Source organism: Anomaloglossus baeobatrachus, chromosome 10 (genome assembly GCF_048569485.1).
Source record: "Anomaloglossus baeobatrachus isolate aAnoBae1 chromosome 10, aAnoBae1.hap1, whole genome shotgun sequence".
Classification (NCBI taxonomy): domain Eukaryota; kingdom Metazoa; phylum Chordata; class Amphibia; order Anura; family Aromobatidae; genus Anomaloglossus; species Anomaloglossus baeobatrachus.
In genome coordinates, this window is record NC_134362.1 from 189,052,518 (window position 1) to 189,079,252 (window position 26,735).

Below are 26,735 nucleotides of genomic sequence, written 5' to 3' on the forward strand. Positions count from 1 at the left end.
GATTTTCCACTGTCCCTTTATTCCTAGATGCAGTTTGACATGTGCGGTGTACAGGGACTGTCCATCACTGTCTATATAAGAAATATTCTAGCTAAGGGTAAATTTACACTAATGTCTGGTCCAATCAATAGTTCTCCTGCCCTGGATATGATAGTATTTTAGCTTGGGCTGATCTAGTGACTTCAGTTATAGCCTCTTTATGCTCCAGAGCTGCATTCAGAATTCTGCTACCGTAGTTGGTAGTGGAAATAGTCATCAGGCTGTAAAGTAACCAGACGCTCCCATAGTGTAATGGGATGATTTGTCCTACATCATGCTTTCTAGGTTGCAAGTTCTATACATGCACTGAGCAAGCAGGGAATACTGGAAGATTTCAGCTCTGAAGCCAGCAAAATTGTAAACGCATAAAATAAAATTTTCTAAGTTTGTGTTAAGGGGGCACACTGCAAATATTTTGCTTTTATTGGTCAACTTATATAAAACATGTATAGAAATGGTTATAAAACGGTCATCGGAGTTCCTGGATCTTGCGCCCTCCGTTTCTTTTCTGAGATGTATCTGTACAGTGCGGTGTATACCCTCAGCAGCGCGGTTTTTGTGTTTCGGTCACCGGTTTGGAGTTGAAAAGACGTTTTAGGAAGTAGAGCTGCAGGACCCCCGAGACCACAATAAGGACACTGGTACCCGCGGACCACCAGTTCACGTAGGAATAGTTGGCCCTCAGTCTGTAGTAATCGGATCCTTTCCTCATGCGAGCGAAGGTGTAATATCTCCACATGTGCAGAACGCGGCCTTGGACAATGTGGGCACTTTGCTGGAACGGAGAAGGAAAAAAAACCCCCCAAAAAAGTGAGTTTATATCGGCCAGAAGTGGATCCAGTAAGATTAAGAAATATTAGGATCCAATTGAATCCACTTCTGACTTTAGCTCCAAATTGCACCAAACCATAAACAAGACCAGATTCTAGGAGCTCGGAGACAAATGGACGATGCGGCGCCTCTACAGGGAATGCAGAAATTGGCAGCGCCGCACAATCCGAAAAGTGGACAACATGGCGCCTTTAAACCTTTCACTTTCCGTTTTTCTTTTTCGCCATTCTTCTTCCAGGAGACGTAACTTTTTTTTTATTTTTCAGTCAATATGGTCATGTGAGGGCTCTTTTTTGCAGGACAAGTTGTACTTTTAAATGAAACCATAAGTTTTACCATATTGTGTACTGGAAAACAGCAAAAAAATTCCAAATGAGGAAGAATTGCAAAAAAAGTGCGATAGCGCTATTGTTTTTGAGATATTTCATTCACAGTGTTCACGATATGGTAAAACTGATGTGTGGGTGAGATGCCTGAGGCCGGTGCGAGTTCGTAGACACCAAACATGTATAGGTTTAGTTTTATCTAAGGGGTTAAAAAAAAAAAAATCAGACGTTTGTCTGAAAAAAGTGGCGTACGTTTTACGCCATTTTCCGTGAGCCGTAGCTTTTTCATTTTTCGGGATCTATGGCTCAGTGACTGCTTATTTTTTGCGTCTCAAGCTGATGTTTTTAACGGTACCAATTTTGCGCAGATGCTACGTTTTGATCGCTTGTTATTGCATTTAGTGCAAAATTTATGAGAACTAAAAAACGTAATTTCTTCAGCGCTCTATTGGGAGACCCAGACGATTGGGGTATAGCTACTGCCCTCTGGAGGCCACACAAAGCACTACATTAAAAGTGCAAGGCCCCTCCCCCTCTGGCTATACCCCCCCGTGGTATCACGGGTTCTCCAGTTTTAGCTTTGTGTGCGAAGGAGGTCAGACATTCCATGCATAGCTCCACAGATTTTAGTCAGCAGTAGCTGCTGACTGTTTCGGATGGAAGAAAAGAGGACACATATAGTGTCCCCAGCATGCTCCCTTCTCACCCCTGGATGGTGTTGTAAGGTTGAGGTACCTATTGCTGGTACAGGGCTGGAGCCTGACATGCTGTTTTCCTTCCACATCCCCTTGTAGGGCTCTGTGGAAGTGGGATCCTGCCGGCCTCTCAGCTCTGATGCCGGGCTCCATCCACAGACCCATTAGAACCTGATGGATTCGGAGCAGGAGTACGATCAGGGACAGGGCCCTGCATCTTACAGGTACTCTGTGTCCCCGGCAGGCACAGACACACTCCGGGCTGGCTGGGTGTTATAGTGCGCCGGGGACCGCAACGTGGAGTTGGTGTCCCTACAGATTACTGGGGGATTGTTTGTGTTTGGGAACGCAGCGCCGACCCCCTCTGGACCGGGCGGCGCTGCTGTGACTTGTGGTGCGCCGGGGATCCGCCGTCCGCGCTTTTACGGCGGCGGCGGTTATAACTTTAGTCCCCGGCTTTTTGGGCCTAGGACGCCGGCAGCTCCGTTTCGTTCCCGCCCCCACCCTGTCATTCAGGGTAGGGGAGAGACGCTGTTCGCAAGCAGCGACGAGGGCTGGAGCCTGATTTACATGCTCCAGCCCTCACACTATGCACAGAGGGAAGCAGGCTTCCCGCTCTTGGCCAGGAACGCCCAGGGCCCGCCCCCCTTCCTCTCTCGAGACGCCGGCAGCCATTACATGCATGCCTGGCTGGAGGAAGGACGCAAGGCTCTGGGAGACCTGGACTAGGGGCTATCTGGCGACCACACACCCGCTTTTTAAGCGGGCGGTAAGCGTTTTTTCTGTGCTGGTCCCTCTAGTGCCTCACTGTGTATCAGTGTACTGTACAGTTATATAGATATTGTATTTCTTGCACTGTGAGGTGCGCTTCTGGCTGCATATCCCAGATCGCTCTGTGGAAGCAGCAACATGTCATCCTCAAAACGCAAGGCGGCCAAGGCAAAAAGGGCTGTGTATACTGCGTGTGCTGCATGTGGGGCTAATCTACCAGCAGGCTCTGATGACCCCCATTGTGTGCAATGCTCCGACCCGGTGCTGCTTCGCCAGCTGGAGTCAGGAGAGGTGGCGACCCAGGCTGAGACGCTTGTAAGTTCTGCCCCGGTGACAGGGACGGACTTTGCAGTTTTTGCAGATAATATGTCTGTATCTATGGCAAAAATCCTTGAGACCTTGCAATCTATGCATGGGGCTCAGTCTCTGGGCACGGTGAGGCCTCTGTCCTCAGGTCCCCCTTACTTGGAATGTATCCAGCCCACAGGGGGGTCCCCGGCTTCACAGGCCGAGGATTATGACTCAGATGATGGTCCCAGCCACCCTAAGCGAGCTCGCTGGGAAAGACCCTCGACGTCTTCACACTGCTCAGGGTCTCAGCGCAATCAGTCTCCCTGTGATGTGTCTGATGAGAGTGATCAGGAATCCACACTCCTGGAACCCCTCTCAACCTGGATACCCCGGATGGGGATGCCATGGTAGACGACCTTATCTCAGCCATCAATAGGCTGTTGGATATTTCTCCCCCAGCCCCTTCAGCAGAAGAGGCGGCTGCGGAGCAGGAAAAGTTTCGTTTCCTTTATCCCAAGCGTAAACTGAGTGCTTTGTTAGATCACTCTGACTTCAGAGAATCAATCCAGAAGCACGACGCTCACCCAGAAAGGCGTTTCTCTAAACGATCTAAAGATACGCGTTTCCCTTTCCCCCCTGAGGTGGTCAAGCGCTGGACACAGTGTCCAAAGGTAGACCCCCCGATTTCCAAACTTGCAGCTAGATCCATAGTTGCAGTGGAGGATGGCGCTTCACTTAAAGATGCCAATGACAGACAGATGGACCTTTGGTTAAAATCTGTCTATGAAGCTATAGGCGCGTCGTTTGCTCCGGCATTCGCAGCCGTATGGGCACTCCAGGCTATTTCAGCTGGCTTAGCAAAAGTGGATGCTATCATGCATCCAGCAGTGCCGCAAGTGGCGCACCTTACCACGCAGATGTCGGCGTTTGCGTCTTACGCTATCAATGCGGTCCTAGAATCTACCAGTCGCACCTCAATGGCGTCCGCCAATTCGGTTGTTTTGCGCAGAGCCTTGTGGTTAAAGGACTGGAAAGCAGATGCTGGTTCCAAAAAATGTTTAACCAGTTTGCCTTTGTCTAGAGAGAGACTGTTTGGCGAGCCATTGGCTGACATCATTAAACAGTCCAAGGGTAAAGACTCCTCTTTACCACAACCCAGAACACCCAAACCTCAGCAGAAAAAGTGGCAGCAGAGGTTTCAGTCCTTTCGAGGTTCGGGCAAGACACCATTTACCTCGTCCAAAGGGACTCAGAGGACGCAAAGAAACTCAGATTCGTGGCGGACTCACACACGCCCCAAGAAAGCAAATGGAGGTACCGCTTCCAAAGCGGCTACCTCATGACTTCCAGCCCCCCCCCTCCGCATCGCCGGTCGGGGGCAGGCTCTCCCGCTTTTCCGGCATTTGGATGTCACAGGTCAAAGACCGGTGGGTGACGGACATTTTGTCTCGCGGGTACAGAATCGAGTTCAATTCTCGTCCTCCAGCTCGGTTCTTCAGAACCTCCCCACGGCCAGACCGAGCAGATGCTCTGCTGCAGGCGGTGGATTCCCTAAAAGCGGAAGGAGTGGTTATCCCAGTCCCTCCTCAGGAACAAGGGCAAGGGTTTTACTCCAATCTCTTTGTGGTTCCAAAAAAGGACGGCTCGTTCCGTCCTGTTCTGGACCTAAAACGGCTCAACAAACATGTGCACGCCAGGAGGTTCCGGATGGAAACCCTCCGCTCTGTCATTGCCTCAATGTCCAGAGGAGACTTCCTTGCCTCAATAGACATCAAGGATGCTTATCTCCACGGGCCAATTGCTACAGAACATCAACGTTTTCTACGTTTTGTGATAGGAGACGACCATTTTCAGTTCGTAGCTCTTCCATTTGGTCTGGCGACAGCCCCACGGGTCTTCACCAAGGTCATGGCGGCGGTGGTAGCAGTCTTGCACTCTCAGGGTCACTCGGTGATTCCTTACCTAGACGACTTATTGGTCAAAGCTCCCTCTCAGGAGGCATGCCAACTCAGTCTGAATGCTACGCTGGAGACTCTACAGTCTTTCGGATGGATCATCAACTTTCCAAAGTCGATCCTATCACCGACTCAGTCACTAACGTATCTTGGCATGGAGTTTCATACTCTAGCAGCGATAGTGAAGCTTCCGCTGGACAAGCAGCGGTCACTACAGACAGGGGTGCAATCTCTCCTGCAGGGCCAGTTGCATCCCTTGCGGCGCCTCATGCATTTCCTAGGGAAGATGGTGGCAGCCATGGAAGCAGTTCCCTTTGCGCAGTTTCATCTGCGCCCACTTCAATGGGACATTCTCCGCCAATGGGACGGGAAGTCAACGTCCCTGGACAGGAAAGTCTCGCTTTCCCAGACGGCCAAAGACTCTCTACAATGGTGGCTCCTTCCCACATCATTGTCTCAGGGAAGATCCTTCCTGCCCCCATCCTGGGCAGTAGTCACGACAGATGCGAGTCTGTCAGGGTGGGGAGCAGTATTTCTCCACCACAGGGCTCAGGGGACGTGGACTCCGCAGGAGTCCACCCTTCAGATCAATGTTCTGGAGATCAGAGCAGTGTATCTTGCTCTACTGGCCTTCCAACAGTGGCTGGAAGGAAAGCAGATCCGAATCCAATCGGACAACTCCACAGCGGTGGCATACATCAACCACCAAGGAGGGACGCGCAGTCGGCAAGCCTTCCAAGAAGTCCGGCGCATTCTAATGTGGGTGGAGGACAGAGCATCCACCATATCCGCGGTTCACATCCCAGGCGTAGAAAACTGGGAAGCAGACTTCCTCAGTCGCCAGGGCATGGACGCAGGGGAATGGTCCCTTCACCCGGACGTGTTTCAGGAAATCTGTCGCCGCTGGGGAGTGCCGGACGTCGACCTAATGGCATCCCGGCACAACAACAAGGTCCCGGCATTCATGGCGAGGTCGCGCGATCAAAGAGCTCTGGCGGCAGACGCCTTGGTTCAAGATTGGTCGCAGTTTCAGCTCCCATACGTGTTTCCGCCTCTGGCGCTCTTGCCCAGAGTGCTACGCAAGATCAGATCCGAGTGCAGCCGCGTCATACTCGTCGCTCCAGACTGGCCGAGGAGGTCGTGGTATCCGGATCTGTGGCATCTCACGATCGGTCGACCGTGGTCACTGCCAGACCGACCAGACTTACTGTCCCAAGGGCCGTTTTTCCATCAGAATTCTGCGGCCCTGAACCTGACTGTGTGGCCATTGAGTCCTGGATCCTAGCATCTGCTGGATTATCTCAGGGAGTCATTGCCACAATGAGACAAGCTAGAAAGTCGAATTCGGCTAAGATCTACCACAGAACGTGGAAGATTTTCTTGTCCTGGTGCTCTGCTCAGGGAGTGTCTCCCTGGCCATTTGCATTGCCCAAGTTTCTTTCCTTCCTGCAATCGGGGTTAGAAAAGGGCTTGTCGCTCAGTTCCCTTAAAGGGCAAGTTTCGGCACTATCCGTGTTTTTTCAGAAGCGTCTAGCACGTCTTCCTAAGGTGCGCACGTTCTTGCAGGGGGTCTGTCATATTGTGCCCCCGTACAAGCGACCGTTAGATCCATGGGATCTGAACAGGGTACTAGTTGCTCTCCAGAAGCCGCCCTTCGAGCCTCTGAAGGAAGTTTCCTTTTCTCGGCTGTCGCAGAAAGTGGCGTTTCTTGTTGCAATCACATCGCTTCGGCGAGTGTCTGAGCTGGCAGCTCTGTCATCTAAGGCTCCCTTCCTGGTGTTCCACCAGGACAAGGTTGTGCTGCGCCCCATTCCGGAGTTTCTCCCTAAGGTCGTATCCTCTTTTCATCTTAATCAGGATATTTCCTTGCCTTCTTTTTGCCCTCATCCGGTTCACCGGTATGAAAAGGCCTTACGTTTGCTAGATCTGGTGAGAGCACTCAGAATCTACATTTCCCGCACGGCGCCCATACGCCGTGCCGATGCACTTTTCGTCCTTGTCGCTGGTCCGCGCAAGGGGTTGCAGGCTTCTAAAGCCACCCTGGCTCGATGGATCAAAGAACCAATTCTAGAGGCCTACCGTTCTGCGGGGCTTCCGGTTCCTTCGGGGCTAAAAGCCCACTCCACCAGAGCCGTGGGTGCGTCCTGGGCATTACGTCACCAGGCTTCGGCTCAACAGGTGTGCCAGGCAGCTACCTGGTCCAGTCTGCACACTTTCACCAAGCATTATCAGGTGCATACCTATGCTTCGGCGGATGCCAGCTTAGGTAGAAGAGTCCTGCAGGCGGCAGTGACACCCCCGTAGGGGAGGGCTGTTTTGCAGCTCTAACATGAGGTATTTATTTACCCACCCAGGGACAGCTTTTGGACGTCCCAATCGTCTGGGTCTCCCAATAGAGCGCTGAAGAAGAAGGGAATTTTGTTACTTACCGTAAATTCCTTTTCTTCTAGCTCTTATTGGGAGACCCAGCACCCGCCCTGTTGTCCTTCGGGATGTTTTTTTGTTGTTTGCGGGTACACATGTTGTTCATGTTGAACGGTTTTTCAGTTCTCCGATGTTATTCGGAGTTAATTTGTTTAAACCAGTTATTGGCTTCCTCCTTCTTGCTTTGGCACTAAAACTGGAGAACCCGTGATACCACGGGGGGGTATAGCCAGAGGGGGAGGGGCCTTGCACTTTTAATGTAGTGCTTTGTGTGGCCTCCAGAGGGCAGTAGCTATACCCCAATCGTCTGGGTCTCCCAATAAGAGCTAGAAGAAAAGGAATTTACGGTAAGTAACAAAATTCCCTTCTTTGCCATTTGGTAAACGGCGTAGTAGCAAAAAAATATCCAATCAGATTAATTGATTCTATATTTTGATAGAGAGGACGTTTCTGAACGCGGCGATACCAAATGTGTATTTTTTTTAACCCTTTAGTTTTCAATGGGGTGAAAGGGAAGTGGTTTAAAACTTAGGGGTTTTTTTAAATTTTTTTAAAACTTTTTTTTCTTATTTTACTAGTCCACTAGAGGGCTATATAGATCAGCAATCTGATCGCTCTGCCCTATCTGCTGATCACAGCTATAAACAGCAGATATGCTCATTTTCTGCCTCACTCAGCTCCGGGCCGGGTGAAACTGAAAGTAATTCATGTGAGCTACAGGAGTCCTCACATGACCCTGTGCTACCATGACAACTACCGGAAGTCACGTGATTTCCGGTATCAGCCGGTGAGTAAATGTGTACCGCCGATGCCGTTATAATGGCGCTGTGACATATTGACAGCGCCATTTAAGGGGTTAAACGGCACGGGCAGATAACGATTCTGCTCGTGCCTGGCAGGCACACATCTCAGCTGTAGAAATCAGCTGAGATGTGCGCCGATTGCTGCATGCTGCCGGCAGCAAACCGCGGGCAGTAACACTATGACCGCTAGGACGTAATATTACTGCCCGCGGTCGTTAAGGTGAATTAAGGAATTGGAAGCGCCGCACAATCCAACAAGTGGATGACCCGGCGCCTCTACGGGGAATGCAGGAATTGGAGGCGCAGCACAATCCGACAAGTGGACGATGCCGCGCCTCGTCTTAGACAACTCAATAGCCCGGCCCGGTGATCCGGGTCACTCCGATGCAGTCTTCTGCCTCCGTATTAACTGTGATGATCGCAGGACTCACCTCAATAGTAATCAGGGTGTCATTTAACTGCTGCTTGCTGTCCTGAGGGTGCTCGGGTCCTTGTCCGTCATAGAACACCCCAAAGTTTAGGTAGACCTGAACCGAGCCGAAGCTATTCTTCCAGTTATTGATGCAGAGCTGGTAAAAACCTGCGGAAAGAACACAGAAAAGGATTGTGTAAACGCATTTTGCATAAGGAGCCTTTAAAGAGCACACACGAGGGTGCAATATATAGGCGTATACTTGTGCAGTTTTTGCCTAGTTGTCATAAGGCCCAATCTGCTGTGGTTTAAAGGGGTTATCCACTACTTTTGCATTGATGGCTTATCCTTAGGATAGGTCATCAATGTCTGATTGGTGGGAGTGCAGGGTATCGGACCCCAGCCAATCAGTTGTCGTCGGTGCTGGCAGTGGCTGTAAATGCTCAGTTCCGGAGCTGCCCATCTTCCAATAGCAGCTGCGGCCGCGTATTACATATCCGCCTCCCATTGATTTGAATGGCGGCAGCTGATCAGTGGCCGATCAGATATTGATGACCTATCCTAAACGATAGGCCATCAATGTAAAAAATAGTGAATAACCTCTTTATTAATTAAAAAAAACAAAACGGATTTTTGTGTACTCACCGAAAAATCGTTTTCTCTTAGCCATCATTGGGGGACACAGGACCATGGGTGTTATGCTGCCTATCCATAGGAGGGCACTAAGTAGATGCAAAAGACATTAGCTCCTCCTCTGCAGTATACACCCCCTGGCCGGGCCAGGCAGCCTCAGTTTTAGTACACAAGCAGTAGGAGAAAAAAAAATAGTAAGAACTTATCTCAACGGAGGAACATGAGAAAAAAAAAAGAGTCATAACCAAATAAAGTACTGAGAGAACCAAGGCCCAACAGGGCAACAGGGTGGGTGCTGTGTCCCCCAATGATGGCTAAGAGAAAATGATTTTACGGTGAGTACACAAAAATCCATTTTTCTCTGACGCCTCATTGGGGGACACAGGACCATGGGACATCCTAAAGCAGTCCATGGGTGGGAAAAATAAAAGACAACACAACCCAAGGACGATGAACCAGTCCCAGACAGTCTGGAGCGCCTACTAAGAGAAGGTGCTCTACTGCCGTTTGCAGAATTTTCCTACCCAGATTTGCCTCAGCTGAAACCTGGGTATGGACTCTGTAATGCTTTGAAAACGTATGTAGGCTAGACCAGGTCGCAGCCTTACACACCTGTTCCACTGAAGCCTGATGCCGAATGGCCCACGAAGCGCCAACTGCTCGCGTGGAATGAGCCCGCAGCCCACTAGGAATGGGCTTGAGTTGCAAGCGGTAGACTTCCTGGATCGCAGAGCGAATCCAGCGAGTCAGAGTCGCCTTTGAAGCTGCCTGTTCCTTCTTAGGCCCCTCAGGAATGATGAACAAAGAGTCCGTTTTCCTAAAGGGGGCTGTCCTGGATATGTAATATCTGAGAGCTCTGACGAGGTCTAACGAATGCAGAGACCTTTCCACCCTATGAACTGGGTGTGGACAAAAGGAAGGCAGAACAATGTCCTCGTTCAAATGAAACGGGGTAGGAACCTTTGGAAGAAAATCCGGAAGGGGGCGCAGAACCACCTTGTCCTGGTGAAAGATCAGAAAAGGCTCGCGGCAAGAGAGTGCTGCCAGCTCCGAAACCCGTCTGATGGACGTAATTGCCACCAGGAATGTTACCTTCCAGGACAGAAGAGCAAGGGAGGATTCCTTGAGGGGTTCAAAGGGAGACCTCTGGAGACCGTCCAGAACAAGATTGAGGTCCCATGGGTCCAGCGGCCGTTTGTACGGGGGAACTAGATGGGAAACGCCCTGGAGGAAGGTCTTGACTTGCGGTTTTTGAGCCAGGCGGCATTGGTAGAAGATTGAGAGCGCTGAGACCTGCCCTTTAAAGGGCAGACTGTAGAAAGTCGAGAATTCTGGGGATGGCCAGAAGCATAGCCTGGACGTTAGTTTCCCTGCACCATGAAAGGAAGATTTTCCACGTACGGTGGTAAATGTGGGATGAAGCAGGCTTTCGGGCGCTGATCATGGTGGAGATAACCGCGGGGGAGAATCCTGCTCTTGTTAATACCCAGGTCTCAATGGACATGCCGTCAGCTTCAGGGCTCTGGAGTTCTGATGGGAAATGGGCCCTTGGGTCAGCAAGTCTGGGATGTCTGGAAGGCGCCACGGTGCGTCTGCGAGCATTTGTACTAATTCGGCATACCAGGCGCCCCTGGGCCAGTCCGATGCTATCACCGGGACTCCCTCTGCCTTGATCTTCCTGATTACTCGCGGCAGCAGGTGTAGAGGTGGAAATATGTAAAGCAGGCGGAAGTGGTGCCAGGAGCAGACTAGAGCAGCCGCGCGATGGACGCGGGTAGCTTTGCGTTCAACCTTGAGGCCATTAGATCCACGTCTGGTGTACCCCAGCGAGTGCAGATGTGTAGAAACACTTCTGGGTGGAGAGAACATTCTCCGGCTGCCAGGCCTTGGAGACTTAGAAGTCTGCTGCCCAGTTCTCTACCCCCGGTATGTGTACCGCTGATATCACTGACCCTGTCGATTCGGCCCGGCTGAGGATCCTGTGGGCCTCGAGATAAGCCGCTTTTGCTGCGGGTGCCCCCCTGCCGATTGATATAGGCTACAGCTGTCGCATTGTCCGATTGGACTCGAATCCGACGACCCGCTAGCAGAGGGCAGAACGCCCTGAGCATGAGGAAGATCGCGCTGATTTCTAGTATGTTTATGGGTAGGGAAGACTCCTGGGGCGTCCAACGTCCTTGAGCAGTGTGGTGCCGGTACACTGCTCCCCAGCCTAGGAGGCTGGCGTCCGGTCAGGACCAGCCAGTTCACTGGGAGAAAAGATCTCCCCTTCGATAGGGATGAGGACCGAAGCCACCAGCGGAGTGCGTACCTGACTGAAGGCGTCAGGTGAAGATGTTTGTCCTGGGAGAAGGGGCTCTTGTCCCAGGCAGCTAGAAGGGCTAGCTGCAGTGGGCGGACTTGCAGTTGAGCAAAGGGTACTGTCTCCATAGCCGCCACCATCCTGCCGAGCATCTTCATGCTGAATCGAATGGAGCGAGATGGAGGACGTAGAAGGCAGCGTACCGCTTGTCGAAGAGCGATCGCCTTGTCCTGAGGGAGATAGATCAAGCCCCGACAGGTGTCCAGGGACATGCCCAGGAAGGTGATGGGTCGTCAAGGGACTGGGGATGATTTGTCTAGAATCAGTAGCCACCCTAAGCGGGATAGAGTGTCCACAGTGATCTGTACACTGGTTGAGCAGTCGCGGAAGGAGGGGGCCTTGATGAGGAGGTCGTCCAAGTAAGGGAGAACGACTACTCCCCTGGCGTGAAGGACGCTCATGGCGGCCACCATGACTTTTGTGAAGACCCTTGGTGCGGTGGCAAGGCTGAAGGGTAGGGCTACGAATTGAAAATGAGAGTCCTGACCTGCGAAGCGGAGGAACTTTTGGTGATGTGGGGCGATAGGTATGCGCAGGTACGCGTCCTTGATATCTATGGAGGCGAGGAATTCCCCTTCGACCATGGATGCAATAATGGACCTTAGGGACTCCATTCTGAATCTCCGTACGTGCACATGTTTGTTCAGGTGTTTGAGGTGCAGGATGGGTCGAACTGAGCCATCCTTTTTGGGGACCACAAAGAGGTTGGAATAAAAAATCCTGAACTTCTCGTCGTCCGGGACAGGTATTATCACTCCTGCTGTTTGCTGTCTTTTTCCAAACAATCGGTCTGGAAAAAGGGAAGGCCCGTAAGAGACTTCTTGGAGGCAGAGTCCGTTCGCCATTGTCGGAGCCAGAGATCTCTACGGATGGCTATGGTATTTGAGGCGGCAAAAGCTGCGCAGGTAGCAGCGTCAATGGAGGCCTGCATGAGGTACTCCGCCGCAGCGGTAATTTGAGCTGTTACCTCTGTGACGGTATGAGGGAACTGGGATTCCTCAAGCGAAGTGCTAAGGGATTCTGCCCAGACCGAGATCGCCTTTGCGACCCACACAGAGGCAAAGGAGGGCGAGAGGGAGGAACTAGCAGCCTCAAAGGCAGAGCGGGCGAGGTGCTCCACCTGTCTGTCTGTCGGGTCCTTGATGGAGGAACCATCGGGTAACGACAGGAGCGTTTTTGTGGCAAGGCGGGAGAACGGGGGGGGAAGTCGACCGAGGGTGGATCGACCCAGCCCTTAGGGGCAGGTGAGGGAAAAGGGTACCGGGACTCCATGAGTTTACGGTTACCGAAGCGCCTGTCAGGCTTCTCCCTTTGCTTTGTGAGGATATCCTGAAACTCTGGGTGATCAGCGAAAACCTTTTGGGGTTTCCTTGCCCTCTTAAAGGAGACCACATGGTCAGTGGTAGTGGATGGGGGATCCGCCACATGCAGAGTTTGGTTGATTGCTGCTATAAGGGAGTCTATTGCAGTTTGATCATCTGGGGAGGGTGAAACCAAGGAATCCTCCTGGTACAAACAGCATTCTCCCTCCTCCAGCTCTTCAGAAGCCGTGGAGCGTGTGGGAGAGCCTGCCCTGTGTACTCCCGAGGGAGAGCCCGTTGGAGACACCCGACCGTGTGCTCTTTTTCTGATCCCTGCAACCGGTGAAGCATGGGCCCGGATTACCTCAGAAGGACCCTCCATAGGGGTATCCTCAAGCTGCGTTCCGTCCAGGGGCCCAGAAGGGTGTGGAAGACGACATTGCATAGCCAGCACCAGGTTCTGTGACAGTTTTTCCATGGATTGGGACAGAAACTGTGCCCATTCCGGTGGGCTGGGAGCCCTAGGCTCTGGGCTGACTGTTGCGGCGGGGGGGGTGTGTGTCTTGGGGGGCTATAGGGGCACAGGACTCACAGAGAGAAGAGGTGCATTTACGTGGTAGCTCAGCGTGGCAGGCAGTGCAGGCTGAATAATAGACTATGTGAGTCTTAGCACTCTTAGTACCCTTAGAGTTCTGCATGTTCCTAAAAGGAGTATGCCAGGAGGGGGAGCAATGATCTGCAGAGCTACAAGTGAAGCAGTGGGAAGCAAGGATTGTATTTGCTTCGGTGTACCTCACCAGAATCAGCCGATGGCCCTACGTCCTCAGGAAGGAGTAAGCCCGCTCTGTGGAGATTTTCGCGCGCTTTCCAGGGGGGTAGGGAGGGCTTATTACAGCCCGTGGGGGGGCGGGGCTTAGTGCTAAAAGAGCGCCAAGAAGAAGTCAGTGTGGCCCCCCCCTGCTGTCGGTAGTAAAAAAACGGTGGGAAGGGAGCTTCTGTGACAGTTTTTCTCCCCCTCCCTCCAGTCAGCACACAGCTCGCCACCGGTAGATTATCTGTGCAGGAGTCCCTGCAATCAGCAAGGGCCTCCCCCCTCCCCCTCCTCCAGCCAGCACGCAGCTATGGTGGGAATAAAGACTGTAAATTCAGCAGTCCTGAGAGCCTTCCCTGCACCATCTTTCTCCCTTTGTCTGGGAAACCAGTCAGGGGGGATCTCACCTTAACACTGCCTCAGTCCAGGCAGTGGAAATAGCAGAGTCAGCTTGCTGTGTCCGGCCACACAGGTGCAATGTATCAACTCAGAGCCTGCAAAGAGGGGCTGAGGGATTGTGCTTCTGCCCTGGGCTCTGGAAAATCGGTGTCTGTGAAACCCGTCGTCCAGTAAAAGGCAGCCCAGGATCCAGCGTCGCAGGGGGGGGGGGTACGTGGAGGCGACACTCCGCGTTCCCGCCCGTTGATGGTATTGGGAGATCGGTCCCTAAGAGAAACCATCGCCCTCAAAAAATAACAAAACCTTGGAAGATGTGCCTCCTACAGACACTAAGCTAAAACTGAGGTTGACTGGCCCGGCCAAGGGGTGTATACTGCAGAGGAGGAGCTAATGTCTTTTGCATCTACTTAGTGTCCTCCTATGGATAGGCAGCATAACACCCATGGTCCTGTGTCCCCCAATGAGGCGTCAGTGGAAAAAAAAATATATATATTATATATAAATAAATGTTTTTTTTTGTTTTGTTTTACAGAAATGACAAATCCTTTGAGCAACTTGCAAAAAGTTTCCAAACTTTTAATGCTGGACAAAATATATGTAATATGAAGGGAATTTTGTTACTTACCGTAAATTCCTTTTCTTCTAGCTCCTATTGGGAGACCCAGACGATTGGGTGTATAGCACTGCCTCCGGAGGCCACACAAAGCAATTACACTAAAAAGTGTAAGGCCCCTCCCCTTCTGGCTATACACCCCCAGTGGGATCACTGGCTCACCAGTTTTAGTGCAAAAGCAAGAAGGAGGAAAGCCAATAACTGGTTTAAACAAATTCACTCCGAAGTAACGTCGGAGAACTGAAAACCATTCAACATGAACAACATGTGTACCCGAAAAACAACCAAAAATCCCGAAGGACAACAGGGCGGGTGCTGGGTCTCCCAATAGGAGCTAGAAGAAAAGGAATTTACGGTAAGTAACAAAATTCCCTTCTTCTTCGGCGCTCCATTGGGAGACCCAGACGATTGGGACGTCCAAAAGCTGTCCCTGGGTGGGTAAAGAAATACCTCATGTTAGAGCTGCAAAGACAGCCCTCCCCTACGGGGAGGCAACTGCCGCCTGCAGGACTCTTCTACCTAGGCTGGCGTCCGCCGAAGCATAGGTATGCACCTGATAATGTTTGGTGAAAGTGTGCAGACTCGACCAGGTAGCTGCCTGGCACACCTGTTGAGCCGTAGCCTGGTGTCGTAATGCCCAGGACGCACCCACGGCTCTGGTAGAATGGGCCTTCAGCCCTGATGGAACCGAAAGCCCAGCAGAACGGTAGGCTTCAAGAATTGGTTCTTTGATCCATCGAGCCAGGGTGGCTTTGGAAGCCTGCGACCCTTTGCGCTTACCAGCGACAAGGACAAAGAGTGCATCCGAGCGGCGCAGGGGCGCCGTGCGGGAAATGTAGATTCTGAGTGCTCTCACCAGATCCAACAAATGTAAATCCTTTTCATACCGATGAACTGCATGCGGATAAAAGGAAGGCAAGGAGATATCCTGATTAAGATGAAAAGAGGATACCACCTTAGGGAGAAACTCCTGAATGGGGCGCAGCACTACCTTGTCCTGGTGGAACACCAGGAAAGGAGCCTTGGATGACAGCGCTGCTAGTTCGGACACTCTCCGAAGAGACGTGACCGCTACCAGAAAGGCCACTTTCTGTGAGAGTCGAGAAAGTGACACATCCCTCAGAGGCTCGAAGGGCGGCTTCTGGAGAGCAACAAGGACCTTGTTTAGATCCCACGGATCTAACGGCCGCCTGTACGGAGGTACGATATGACAAACCCCCTGCAGGAACGTGCGCACCTGAGAAAGTCGTGCTAGACGCTTCTGAAAAAACACGGATAGTGCCGAGACTTGCCCTTTAAGGGAGCCGAGCGACAAGCCCTTTTCCAACCCAGATTGCAGGAAGGAAAGAAAGACAGGTAACGCGAATGGCCAGGGAGATACTCCTTGTGCAGAGCACCAGGATAAGAAAATCTTCCACGTTCTGTGGTAGATCTTAGCAGAAGTGGACTTCCTAGCCTGTCTCATGGTGGCCACGACCCCTTGGGATAATCCTGAAGACGCTAGGATCCAGGACTCAATGGCCACACAGTCAGGTTCAGGGCCGCAGAATTCCGATGGAAAAACGGCCCTTGGGACAGTAAGTCTGGACGGTCTGGTAGTGCCCACGGTTGGCCGACCGTGAGATGCCACAGATCCGGGTACCACGACCTCCTCGGCCAGTCTGGGGCGACGAGTATGACGCGGCCGCAATCGGATCTGATCTTGCGTAACACTCTGGGCAAGAGTGCCAGAGGTGGAAACACATAAGGGAGCCGGAACTGCGACCAATCTTGCACTAAGGCGTCTGCCGCCAGAGCTCTTTGATCGCGAGACCGCGCTATGAAGGTCGGGACCTTGTTGTTGTGCCGAGACGCCATTAGGTCGACGTCCGGCACCCCCCAGCGGCGGCAGATTTCCTGAAACACGTCCGGGTGAAGGGACCATTCCCCTGCGTCCATGCCCTGGCGACTGAGGAAGTCTGCTTCCCAGTTTTCTACGCCCGGGATGTGGACTGCTGATATGGTGGATGCTCTTTCCTCTACCCACATCAGAATCCGCCTGACTTCCTGGAAGGCTTGCCGACTGCGTGTCCCTCCTTGGTGGTTGATGTATGCCACCGCTGTGGAGTTGTCAGACTGAATTCGGATCTGTTTTCCTTCCAGCCACTGCTGGAAGGCTAATAGGGCAAGATACACTGCCCTGATCTCCAGAACATTGATCTGAAGGGTGGACTCCTGCTGAGTCCACGTCCCTTGAGCCCTGTGGTGGAGAAAAACTGCTCCCCACCCTGACAGACTCGCGTCTGTCGTGACCACTGCCCAGGATGGGGGCAGGAATGATCTTCCCTGCGATAATGAGGTGGGAAGAAGCCACCATAGCAGAGAATCCTTGGCCGTCTGAGAAAGGGAGACTTTCCTGTCTAGGGAAGTTGTCTTCCCGTCCCATTGGCGGAGAATGTCCCATTGAAGTGGACGCAGATGAAACTGCGCGAACGGGACTGCCTCCATTGCCGCCACCATCTTCCCTAGGAAGTGCATGAGGCGCCTTAAGGGGTGCGACTGGCCCTGAAGGAGAGACTGCACCCCTGTCTGTAGAGACCGCTGCTTGTCCAGCGGAAGCTTCACTATCGCTGAGAGAGTATGAAACTCCATGCCAAGATACGTTAGTGATTGGGTCGGTGCCAGGTTTGACTTTGAAAAGTTGATGATCCACCCGAAAGTCTGGAGAGTCTCCAGCGCAACATTCAGGCTGTGTTGGCATGCCTCTTGAGAGGGTGCTTTGACAAGTAGATCGTCCAAGTAAGGGATCACCGAGTGTCCCTGAGAATGCAAGACTGCTACCACTGCCGCCATGACCTTGGTGAAAACCCGTGGGGCTGTCGCCAGACGAAATGGCAGAGCTACGAACTGGAGATGGTCGTCTCCTATCACGAAACGTAGAAAACGTTGGTGCTCTGTAGCAATCGGCACGTGGAGATAAGCATCTTTGATGTCTATTGATGCAAGGAAATCTCCTTGAGACATTGAGGCAATGACAGAGCGGAGGGATTCCATCCGGAACCGCCTGGCGTTCACATGCTTGTTGAGCAGCTTTAGGTCCAGAACAGGACGGAACGAGCCGTCCTTTTTTGGAACCACGAAGAGATTGGAGTAAAAACCTTGCCCTTGTTCCTGCAGAGGAACAGGGATCACCACTCCTTCTGCTCTTAGTGACCACACCGCCTGCAGAAGGGCATCTGCTCGGTCGGGATGTGGGGAGGTTCTGAAGAACCGAGGCGGAGGATGAGAACTGAATTCTATCCTGTACCCGTGAGACAAAATGTCTGCTACCCACCGGTCTTTGACCTGTGGCAGCCAAATGTCGCAAAAGCGGGAGAGCCTGCCACCGACCGAGGATGCGGAGGGATGAGGCCGAAAGTCATGAGGCAGCCGCCTTGGAAGCGGTTCCTCCGGTTGTTTTCTTGGGGCGTGAATGAGCCCGCCAGGAATCAGAGCTCCTTTGCTCCTTCTGAGTCCCTTTGGACGAGGAGAATTGGGTCTTGCTGGAGCCTCGAAAGGACCGAAACCTCGACTGCCACTTCCTCTGTTGAGGTTTGCTCGATCTGGGCTGGGGTAAGGAGGAGTCCTTACCCTTGGACTGTTTAATGATCTCAGCCAATTGCTCACCAAACAGTCTGTCTCCAGATAGTGGCAAGCTGGTTAAACATTTCTTGGAAGCAGAATCTGCTTTCCATTCCTTTAACCACAAGGCTCTGCGCAAAACCACAGAGTTGGCAGACGCCATTGAGGTACGGCTCGTAGAGTCCAGGACAGCGTTGATAGCGTAAGTCGCAAACGCAGACATTTGCGAGGTTAGGGACGCTACTCGCGGCACTGCTGGACGTATGATAGAGTCCACCTGTGCCAGGCCAGCTGAAATAGCTTGGAGTGCCCACACGGCGGCGAATGCTGGAGCAAACGACGCGCCGATAGCTTCATAGACAGACTTTAACCAAAGGTCCATCTGTCTGTCATTGGCATCTTTAAGTGAAGCCCCATCTTCCACTGCAACTATGGATCTAGCCGCAAGCCTGGAGATTGGGGGGTCCACCTTTGGACACTGGGTCCAGCGTTTGACCACGTCAGGGGGAAAGGGATAACGTGTATCCTTAAGACGTTTGGAGAAACGCTTATCTGGATAAGCATGATGTTTCTGGACTGATTCTCTGAAGTCAGAGTGATCCAGAAAAGTACTCAATTTACGCTTAGGATACCGGAAATGGAACTTCTCCTGCTGTGCCGCTGCCTCCTCTGCTGAAGGGGCAGGGGGAGAAATATCCAACAGTCTATTGATGGCCGCTATAAGGTCATTTACCATAGCGTCACCATCAGGGGTATCTAGATTGAGAGCGGTGTCAGGATTAGACTCCTGATCACCCACCTCTGTCTCCTCATACAGAGCCTCGTCTCGCTGAGACCCTGACCAGTGTGATGACGGCGAGGGTCTTTCCCAGCGAGCCCGCTTAGGCTGCCTGGGACTGTCATCCGAGTCAGAGTCCTCAGCCTGTGATGCCTGGGACCCCCTTGAAGTACGGATTAGTTCCAACTGAGGGGGACCGGGGAGCATAGACACAGCAGTGTCCATGGTCTGAGAAACTGGCCTGGACTGCAAGGTTTCCAGGATTTTTGTCATAGTCACAGACATCTTATCAGCAAAAACTGCAAATTCTGTCCCCGTCACCGGGGCAGGGTTCACAGGCGTCTCTGCCTGGGCCACTACTACCATAGACTCTGGCTGCCGAAGTGGCACAGGGACCGAACATTGCACACAATGGGGGTCATTGGAACCTGCCGGTAGATTAGCCCCACATGCGGCACAAGCAGTGCGTACCGCCTGTGCCTTGGCACCCTTGCGCTTTGCGGATGACATGTTGTTGTCTCCTCAGAGCAATGTAGGGTATACAGCCAAGAAGCGACTGTACAGTGCAATATAAATATATATGGTACAGGGAAAAAATGCACCAAATAACACTGTGGCACTAGTGGGGCCAGCACTTATGTGCAGCTTACCGCCCGCATAAACGCGGGTGTGTGGTCGCCAGAGTCCCTTGTCTGAGTCCCCCAGAGCCTGTGTCCGTTCTCCAGCCAGACTGCATGCAGGAATGGCTGCCGGCGTCCTGTGGAGAGGGGCGGGCCCTGGGCGTGTTGAGACCAAGAGCGGGAAACTTGCGTCCCCACTGTGCCCAGTGAGAGGGCTGGAGCATGTAAATAAGGCTCCAGCCCTCGGCGCTGGCTATAGAACAGCGTCTCTCCCTTTCCCTGATTGACAGGGTGGGGGCGGGAACGAAGCAGAGCTAGGCCGCAAAAGCCAGGGACTAGATTATGAGCGCTGCCGCCGTAAAAGCGCGGGCAGCGCGAGTCCCCGGCGCACTACAAGTCCCAGCGGCGCCGCCGCTCCCGGAGCGGCCGGCGCGGTAGTTCCCAAGACATAAAATCACTCAGCTAAGCTGCAGTGACTCAAACCCAAGCGCGCAGCGCTAGTGCCCCCGGCGCACTAGCACACCCAGCAAGCCTGGAGTGTGCGTGGCCTGTCTGTGCGGGGACACAGAGTACCTGAACGTTGCAGGGCCTTGTCCCTGACTGTACTCAGCTCCTCCAGCAGGGTCTCTGGGTCTGTGGATGGAGCTCGGCCTCAGGGTTTGGGGGCCGGTAAGATCCCACTTCCACAGAGCCCCTCAGGGGGATGGGGAAGGAAAACAGCATGTGGGCTCCAGCCTCCGTACCCGCAATGGGTACCTCAACCTTACAAACCGCAAGTGGGGTGAGAAGGGAGCATGCTGGGGGCCCTATATGGGCCCTCTTTTCTTCCATCCGATAGAGTCAGCAGCTACTGCTGACTAAACAGTGGAGCTATGCGTGGATGTCTGACCTCCTTCGCACAAAGCAGAAAACTGGTGAGCCAGTGATCCCACTGGGGGTGTATAGCCAGAAGGGGAGGGGCCTTACACTTTTTAGTGTAATTGCTTTGTGTGGCCTCCGGAGGCAGTGCTATACACCCAATCGTCTGGGTCTCCCAATGGAGCGCCGAAGAAAAATAAAATAAAAAAAATAATTTCATTTTCTCCATCCCATTACCAGTTTCCTTGGTCTGGAAGTTGATTTGACCACGGACTTCCTTGGAGGACTCAATGAGAAAACCCTGAGGATCGTGGGCCGAGGCGGACACGTGTCTGTCCTGCATGAGGCCAGACGTCCATTGAACCTGGAGGAAAGAGAAAGAAAAAATAATTTTAGAAATAAATCAGACACAAATACTGAAATTCTGTGGAAATAATTCCTGTCGCTTGCGTTACTGATCCTTCCAGTGCATTGAATGGAATGCTAACCACTGAGCACAGTGACTCAGTGGTTAGTACTTGCTTTCCAGCGCTGGGTTAATTTTCAAACTGGATAGAATGATTCTCACTCCGGTCACTCGTGTTACTGACTCTTCCGTTACAATGAATGGAATGCTAACCACTGAGCAAGGTGGCTCAGTGGTTAGCACTTGCTTTGCAGCGCTGGGTTCACTTTTCAAACCAGATGGAACTGTTCTCACTCCGGTCGCTTGTGTTACTAATCCTTCCATTGCAATGAATGGTATGCTAACCACTGAGCTTAGTGGTTAGCATTCTTGCTTTGCAGCATTGGGTTCACTTTTCAAACTGGGTGGAACTATTCTCACTCCGGTCGCTTGTGATACTGATCCATCCATTGCAATGAATGGAATGCTAACCACTGAGCATGGTAACTCAGTGGTTAGCACTTGCTTTGCAGCGCTGGGTTCACTTTGCAAACTGCGTGGATTGAGTCTCATTCCGGTTTCTTGCGTTACTGACCCTTCCAAGCAATGAATGGAATGCTAACCACTGAGCACGGTGGCTCAGTGGTTAGCACTGTTACTGTACAGCGCTGGGTTCACTTTTCTGTTGCAGATTTTTACCCTTCCAATGTACGATCATGAGGACTGGCAAATGTCTCTACCCTGTATACAAGCCTCGGTACATTTAGGACACTTTCTGCTGTTTGCACTCAGTAAGGGAAGGGGTCACCTTGGTAAAAGTGATAAGACGCCGTTGAGAACATTTCGGCTGGCAGCAGATGTTGAGGTTCCAGTCGTTGCATCAGCACGAGGAAAGGAATTTACCCAACAGTCATTCATACAATGAGGGGCAATATAGACTAATAGCATCAATTGTGGCACTACAAGTCCCAGCAAGAAGTGGTCGGCGACAGCTGGGAGGTTACAAATTTGCCTGGTGCCAATGAAGATTGATTATTTAAGGATAAGGAGTTTATATTGGGGGGTGTAAAGGGGGGGGGGTGTTTAATGGTGGAGATAGGGGGAGGTAAAGGGGGGGTTAATGGGGGTGGAAATATGGGGAAGTAAAAGGGGGTTAATGGCAGTGGAGATAGGGGGAGGTAAAAGGGGGTTAATGGGGGTGGGATAAAAGGGGGTTAATGGTTCCTGGATGCTCCACTTACCTCGTATCCAAAGTAGAAGTAGCCGCCCTGATGTGCAAAGTGCCAGAAGCATTCGGTGCCGGCCGGACCCACCACAACGGCAAAATCATAGCGATCCGCCCCACGGAATAAGGGCTCGGAGCCGGGACTGCTCAGCGGCTCGGACTTCTGCGGCAAACATGGGCACAGGAGAGACAGGAGGAGGAGGACGGCAGGAGCAAGCATCGTGTGCGCGGCCGAGGAGCATCTGAGCACCGAGGATTAGGTACAACTCAGCAATCATTAACCAGTCCTGCCCACAGCCCCGATAAGGCTCCGCGAGCCCAGGAGCAGAAATCAGCTCAACCCATGGAGCGTCCAAGGAAAAATCTGCTTTATTTATCCACCATATTTCTATAGTCATACCCACAGAGTTCAATCTTTTTGCATTGGCACACATAGGGAAAAAAAATAGCAACACTGCAACAATGACATTTCCTAGCAGTTAGGTTGAGCTTTGCACAGTTCTGTTCCATCAGATTTTTCCATAATATTAATTCATCCATCATATTTCTATAGTCATACCCACAGAGTTCGGTCTTTTTGCATTGGCACACATAGGGGGAAAAAAAAGAATTTTGTTACTTACCGTAAATTCTTTTTCTTATAGTTCCGTATTGGGAGACCCAGACCATGGGTGTTTAGCTTCTGCCTCCGGAGGACACACAAAGTACTACACTTAAAAGTGTAGCTCCTCCCTCTGAGCTTATACACCCCCTGGTAGCCAGTCCTAGCCAGTTTAGTGCAAAAGCTGAAGGAGAATAGCCACCCACAAGTAGAGCCGAGTAAGAACCGGAACAACCGGAAACACTGTCCACGACAACAGCCGGTGATAACACACGGAACAAGAAAATTGCCAACAGGCAACAGGGAGGGTGCTGGGTCTCCCAATACGGAACTATAAGAAAAAGAATTTACGGTAAGTAACAAAATTCTCTTTTTCTTTATCGTTCCTTTGGGAGACCCAGACCATGGGACGTTCCAAAGCTGTCCCTGGGTGGGAATAAACAGAAAAAACTAAGAAGTAGGCGGAGCCTAAGTTCACAAGTGGGCGACAGCCGCCTGAAGGATGCGTCTGCCCAAGCTCGCATCTGCCGAAGCATGAGCATGCACTTGGTAGTGCTTCGAAAAGGTATGCAGGCTAGTCCAAGTGGCAGCCTGACAGACTTGTTGAGCCGTAGCCTGGTGCCTAAAAGCCCAAGAGGAACCGACAGCTCTGGTCGAGTGTGCTTTGATCCCCGGCGGGGGAGGCACCTGAGTACTCTGGTAGGCGTCCGAAATGGTCGATCTAATCCAACGGGCCAAGGTCGGCTTAGAAGCAGAGAGACCCTTGCGCCGCCCTGTGGTTAGCACAAAAAGAGAGGTGCACCGCCTAAGCGCAGCGGTGCGAGACACATAAATCCAGAGAGCACGCACCAGATCTAGAGTATGCAGCGCTTTCTCAAAGCGATGAACAGGGGCCGGACAGAAGGAAGGCAAGGAAATATCCTGGTTAAGGTGGAAGGGAGAGACCACCTTAGGAAGAAAGTCCGGGGTCGGACGGAGAACTACCTTGTCTTGGTGAAAAACCAAAAAAGGTGACTCCGAGGAGAGCGCAGCCAAATCAGAGACTCTCCTGAGAGAAGTTATGGCAACTAGAAAGGCCACCTTTTGAGAAAGACGATACAAAGAAACCTCCCTAAGGGGCTCGAAAGGGGGTTTCTGCAATACCGTGAGGACCAAGTTAAGGTCCCAGGGATCCAAGGGCCGCCGATAAGGTGGAATGATGTGAGACGCACCTTGCATAAAGGTGCGGACCTGAGCCAGCCGTGCGAGACGCCGCTGGAACAGCACTGATAGAGCTGAGACTTGTCCCTTGAGAGAGTTGAGGGACAGTCCTAGCTGCAGACCGGACTGTAGAAAAGACAGAAGGGTCGGCAACGAGAATGGCCAAGGAGAATGGCCGGAAGAGCGACACCAGGACAGGAAAATTTTCCAAGTCCTGTGATACATCTTGACAGAGGAAGACTTACGGGCCCGAGTCATAGTTGAGATGACTTCAGGAGGAATACCAGAAGCCGTCAAGAGCCAGGACTCAAGAGCCACGGCGTCAATTTGAGTGCCGCAGAATTCGGGCGGAAAAACGGACCTTGCGAGAGCAGGTCTGGACGGTCCGGAAGATGCCACGGCATCTCCACGGACAATTGGAGCAGGTCCGGATACCAAGCTCGCCTGGGCCAGTCCGGTGCAATGAGGATGACTCGACGGCCCTCCATTCTGATCTTGTGCAGGACTCTGGGCAAGAGAGCTAGAGGGGGAAACACGTAGGACAGACGAAACTGGGACCAGTCTTGAACCAGAGCGTCCGCGGCGAAGGCCTGAGGATCGTGGGAGCGAGCCACGTAAACCGGAACCTTGTTGTTGTGACGGGATGCCATTAGGTCCACGTCTGGAGTGCCCCACTTGCGGCAAATTGACTGAAACACTGCCGGGTGCAGGGACCACTCGCCACCGTCCACGGATTGACGGCTGAGATAATCTGCCTCCCAGTTTTCTACGCCAGGGATGTGGACGGCAGATATGGTGGACTTGGAGTCCTCCGCCCATTGAAGAATGCGTTGGACCTCCAACATTGCCAGGCGGCTGCGTGTCCCGCCTTGGTGATTGATGTAGGCAACCGGTCGCGTTGTCTGACTGGACTCGAATGTGCCTGCCCGCCAACAGGTGGTGAAAGGCTAGGAGAGCTAGAAGCACAGCTCTGGTTTCCAGCACATTGATTGAAAGGGCTGACTCTGACGGAGTCCAAGTGCCCTGTGCTCTGTGGTGGAGATGTACCGCTCCCCAGCCGGATAGGCTGGCATCCGTGGTGAGAATCACCCAGGACGGAGTCAGGAAGGAGCGCCCTTGGGACAGGGAGAGGGGTCGAAGCCACCACTGAAGAGAGCTCCTGGTCCGTGGCGACAGAGCCACTAACCTCTGTAAGGAGGAAGGCCGCTTGTCCCAACAGCGGAGAATGTCCAGCTGCAGAGGACGCAGATGGAACTGGGCAAAGGGAACCGCCTCCATGGAGGCCACCATTTGACCCAGCACCTGCATCAGGCGCCTGAGGGAATAACGGCGGGGCCTCAGGAGAGAGCGCACCGCTAGCCGGAGAGACTGCTGTTTGATTAAGGGCAACTTCACAAGTGCCAGCAAAGTCTCGAACTGCAGCCCTAGGTACGTGAGACTCTGGGTCGGAGTCAGAGTGGATTTGGGAAGATTGACAATGCACCCGAATTGGGCTAGGGTGGCGAGAGTGAGCGAGACACTCCGCTGACAGTCTGCGCTGGATGGACCCTTGACCAGAAGGTCGTCCAGATAAGGAAGCACTGCTAACCCCTGGAGGTGCAAGACCGCAATCACTGCCGCCATGACCTTGGTGAATACCCGAGGGGCCGTGGCTAACCCGAAGGGGAGAGCCACGAATTGGAAATGATCCTCGCCTATCGCAAAACGTAACCAACGCTGATGTGACACTGCGATTGGCACATGTAGATAGGCATCTCTGATGTCGATGGACGCCAGGAACTCCCCTTGGGTCATAGAGGCAATGACTGATCGCAGAGACTCCATGCGAAAATGCCGCACCCGGACATGCTTGTTGAGAAGCTTGAGATCCAGGATGGGCTGGAAGGTACCGTCCTTTTTTGGAACTAGGAAGAGATTTGAGTAAAAACCTCTGAACCGTTCCTGAGCGGGAACTGGGACAATCACTCCGTTTGCCTGCAAGGACGCCACGGCCTGCGAGAAGGCGGCGGCCTTGGAGCAGGGGGGAGTTGAGAGAAAAAATCTGTTTGGAGGGCTGGAAGAGAATTCTATCCTGTAGCCGTGAGATATGAGGTCTCTCACCCACTGATCGGAGACTTGCTTTAACCAAGCGTCGCCAAAGTGGGAGAGCCTGCCACCGACTAAGGACGTGGCTGGAGCGGGCCGAGAGTCATGAGGAAGCTGCCTTAGTGGCAGAACCTCCTGCGGTCTTCTGCGGACGCCAGTTGGATTTCTGATCCTTGGCTGAGTTAGCGGACGAGGCGGAAGGCTTAGAGGATGACCAGTTGGAGGAACGAAAAGAACGAAACCTCGATTGATTCCTACCCTGGGCGGGTTTCCTGGTCTTGGTTTGTGGCATGGAAGTACTCTTCCCGCCAGTAGCTTCTTTAATGATTTCATCCAGCTGTTCACCGAACAGCCGTGAACCAGCAAAAGGGAGCCCAGCAAGAAACTTCTTGGAAGAAGCATCTGCCTTCCACTCTCGAAGCCACAAAATCCTGCGGATAACGAGGGAATTAGCTGAAGCCACCGCAGTGCGGTGAGCAGCCTCTAGCATGGCAGACATGGCATAGGATGAAAAAGCTGAAGCCTGAGCAGTTAAGGTAACCATCTCAGGCATAGATTCCTTGGTGAGGCAATGCATCTCCTCTAGAGAAGCAGAGATGGCTTTGAGAGCCCACACTGCTGCAAAAGTCGGGGAAAACGCGGCCCCCGCAGCTTCATACACAGATTTGGCCAGAAGGTCAATCTGACGGTGAGTGGAATCCTTAAGTGAGGTGCCGT

The 26,735-nt window shown here is 52.5% G+C and overlaps 2 protein-coding genes across 2 annotated transcripts in view; both read right to left on the minus strand.

The window, feature by feature from the left end:
- The window catches only part of PSMD7 (proteasome 26S subunit, non-ATPase 7), a 627,368-nt gene that overhangs the window by 298,627 nt on the left and 302,006 nt on the right, over window positions 1-26,735 (minus strand). The gene's annotated exons all lie outside the window — the stretch shown is intronic.
- Window positions 10-22,386, minus strand: TMED6 (transmembrane p24 trafficking protein 6). Its single transcript, XM_075326014.1, has 4 exons — window positions 22,149-22,386; window positions 20,760-20,886; window positions 8,567-8,715; window positions 10-814 (listed from the first exon to the last, which is right to left on the minus strand). The coding sequence occupies exons 1-4, from the start codon at window positions 22,350-22,352 to the stop codon at window positions 581-583; spliced, it is 714 nt and encodes a 237-aa protein (XP_075182129.1). The 5' UTR covers window positions 22,353-22,386; the 3' UTR covers window positions 10-580.

Coding starts and splice junctions, on each gene's coding strand:
- TMED6 (XM_075326014.1), bottom strand. CDS start 22,352: ATGCTTGCTCCTGCCGTCCTCCTCCTCCTGTCTCTCCTGTGCCCATGT. Junction 8,716..20,759: donor CTTCCAGACCAAGGAAACTG/GTAATGGGATGG, acceptor TTCTTTCCGCAG/GTTTTTACCAGCTCTGCATC. Junction 815..8,566: donor ACACCCTGATTACTATTGAG/GTGAGTCCTGCG, acceptor TCTCCGTTCCAG/CAAAGTGCCCACATTGTCCA.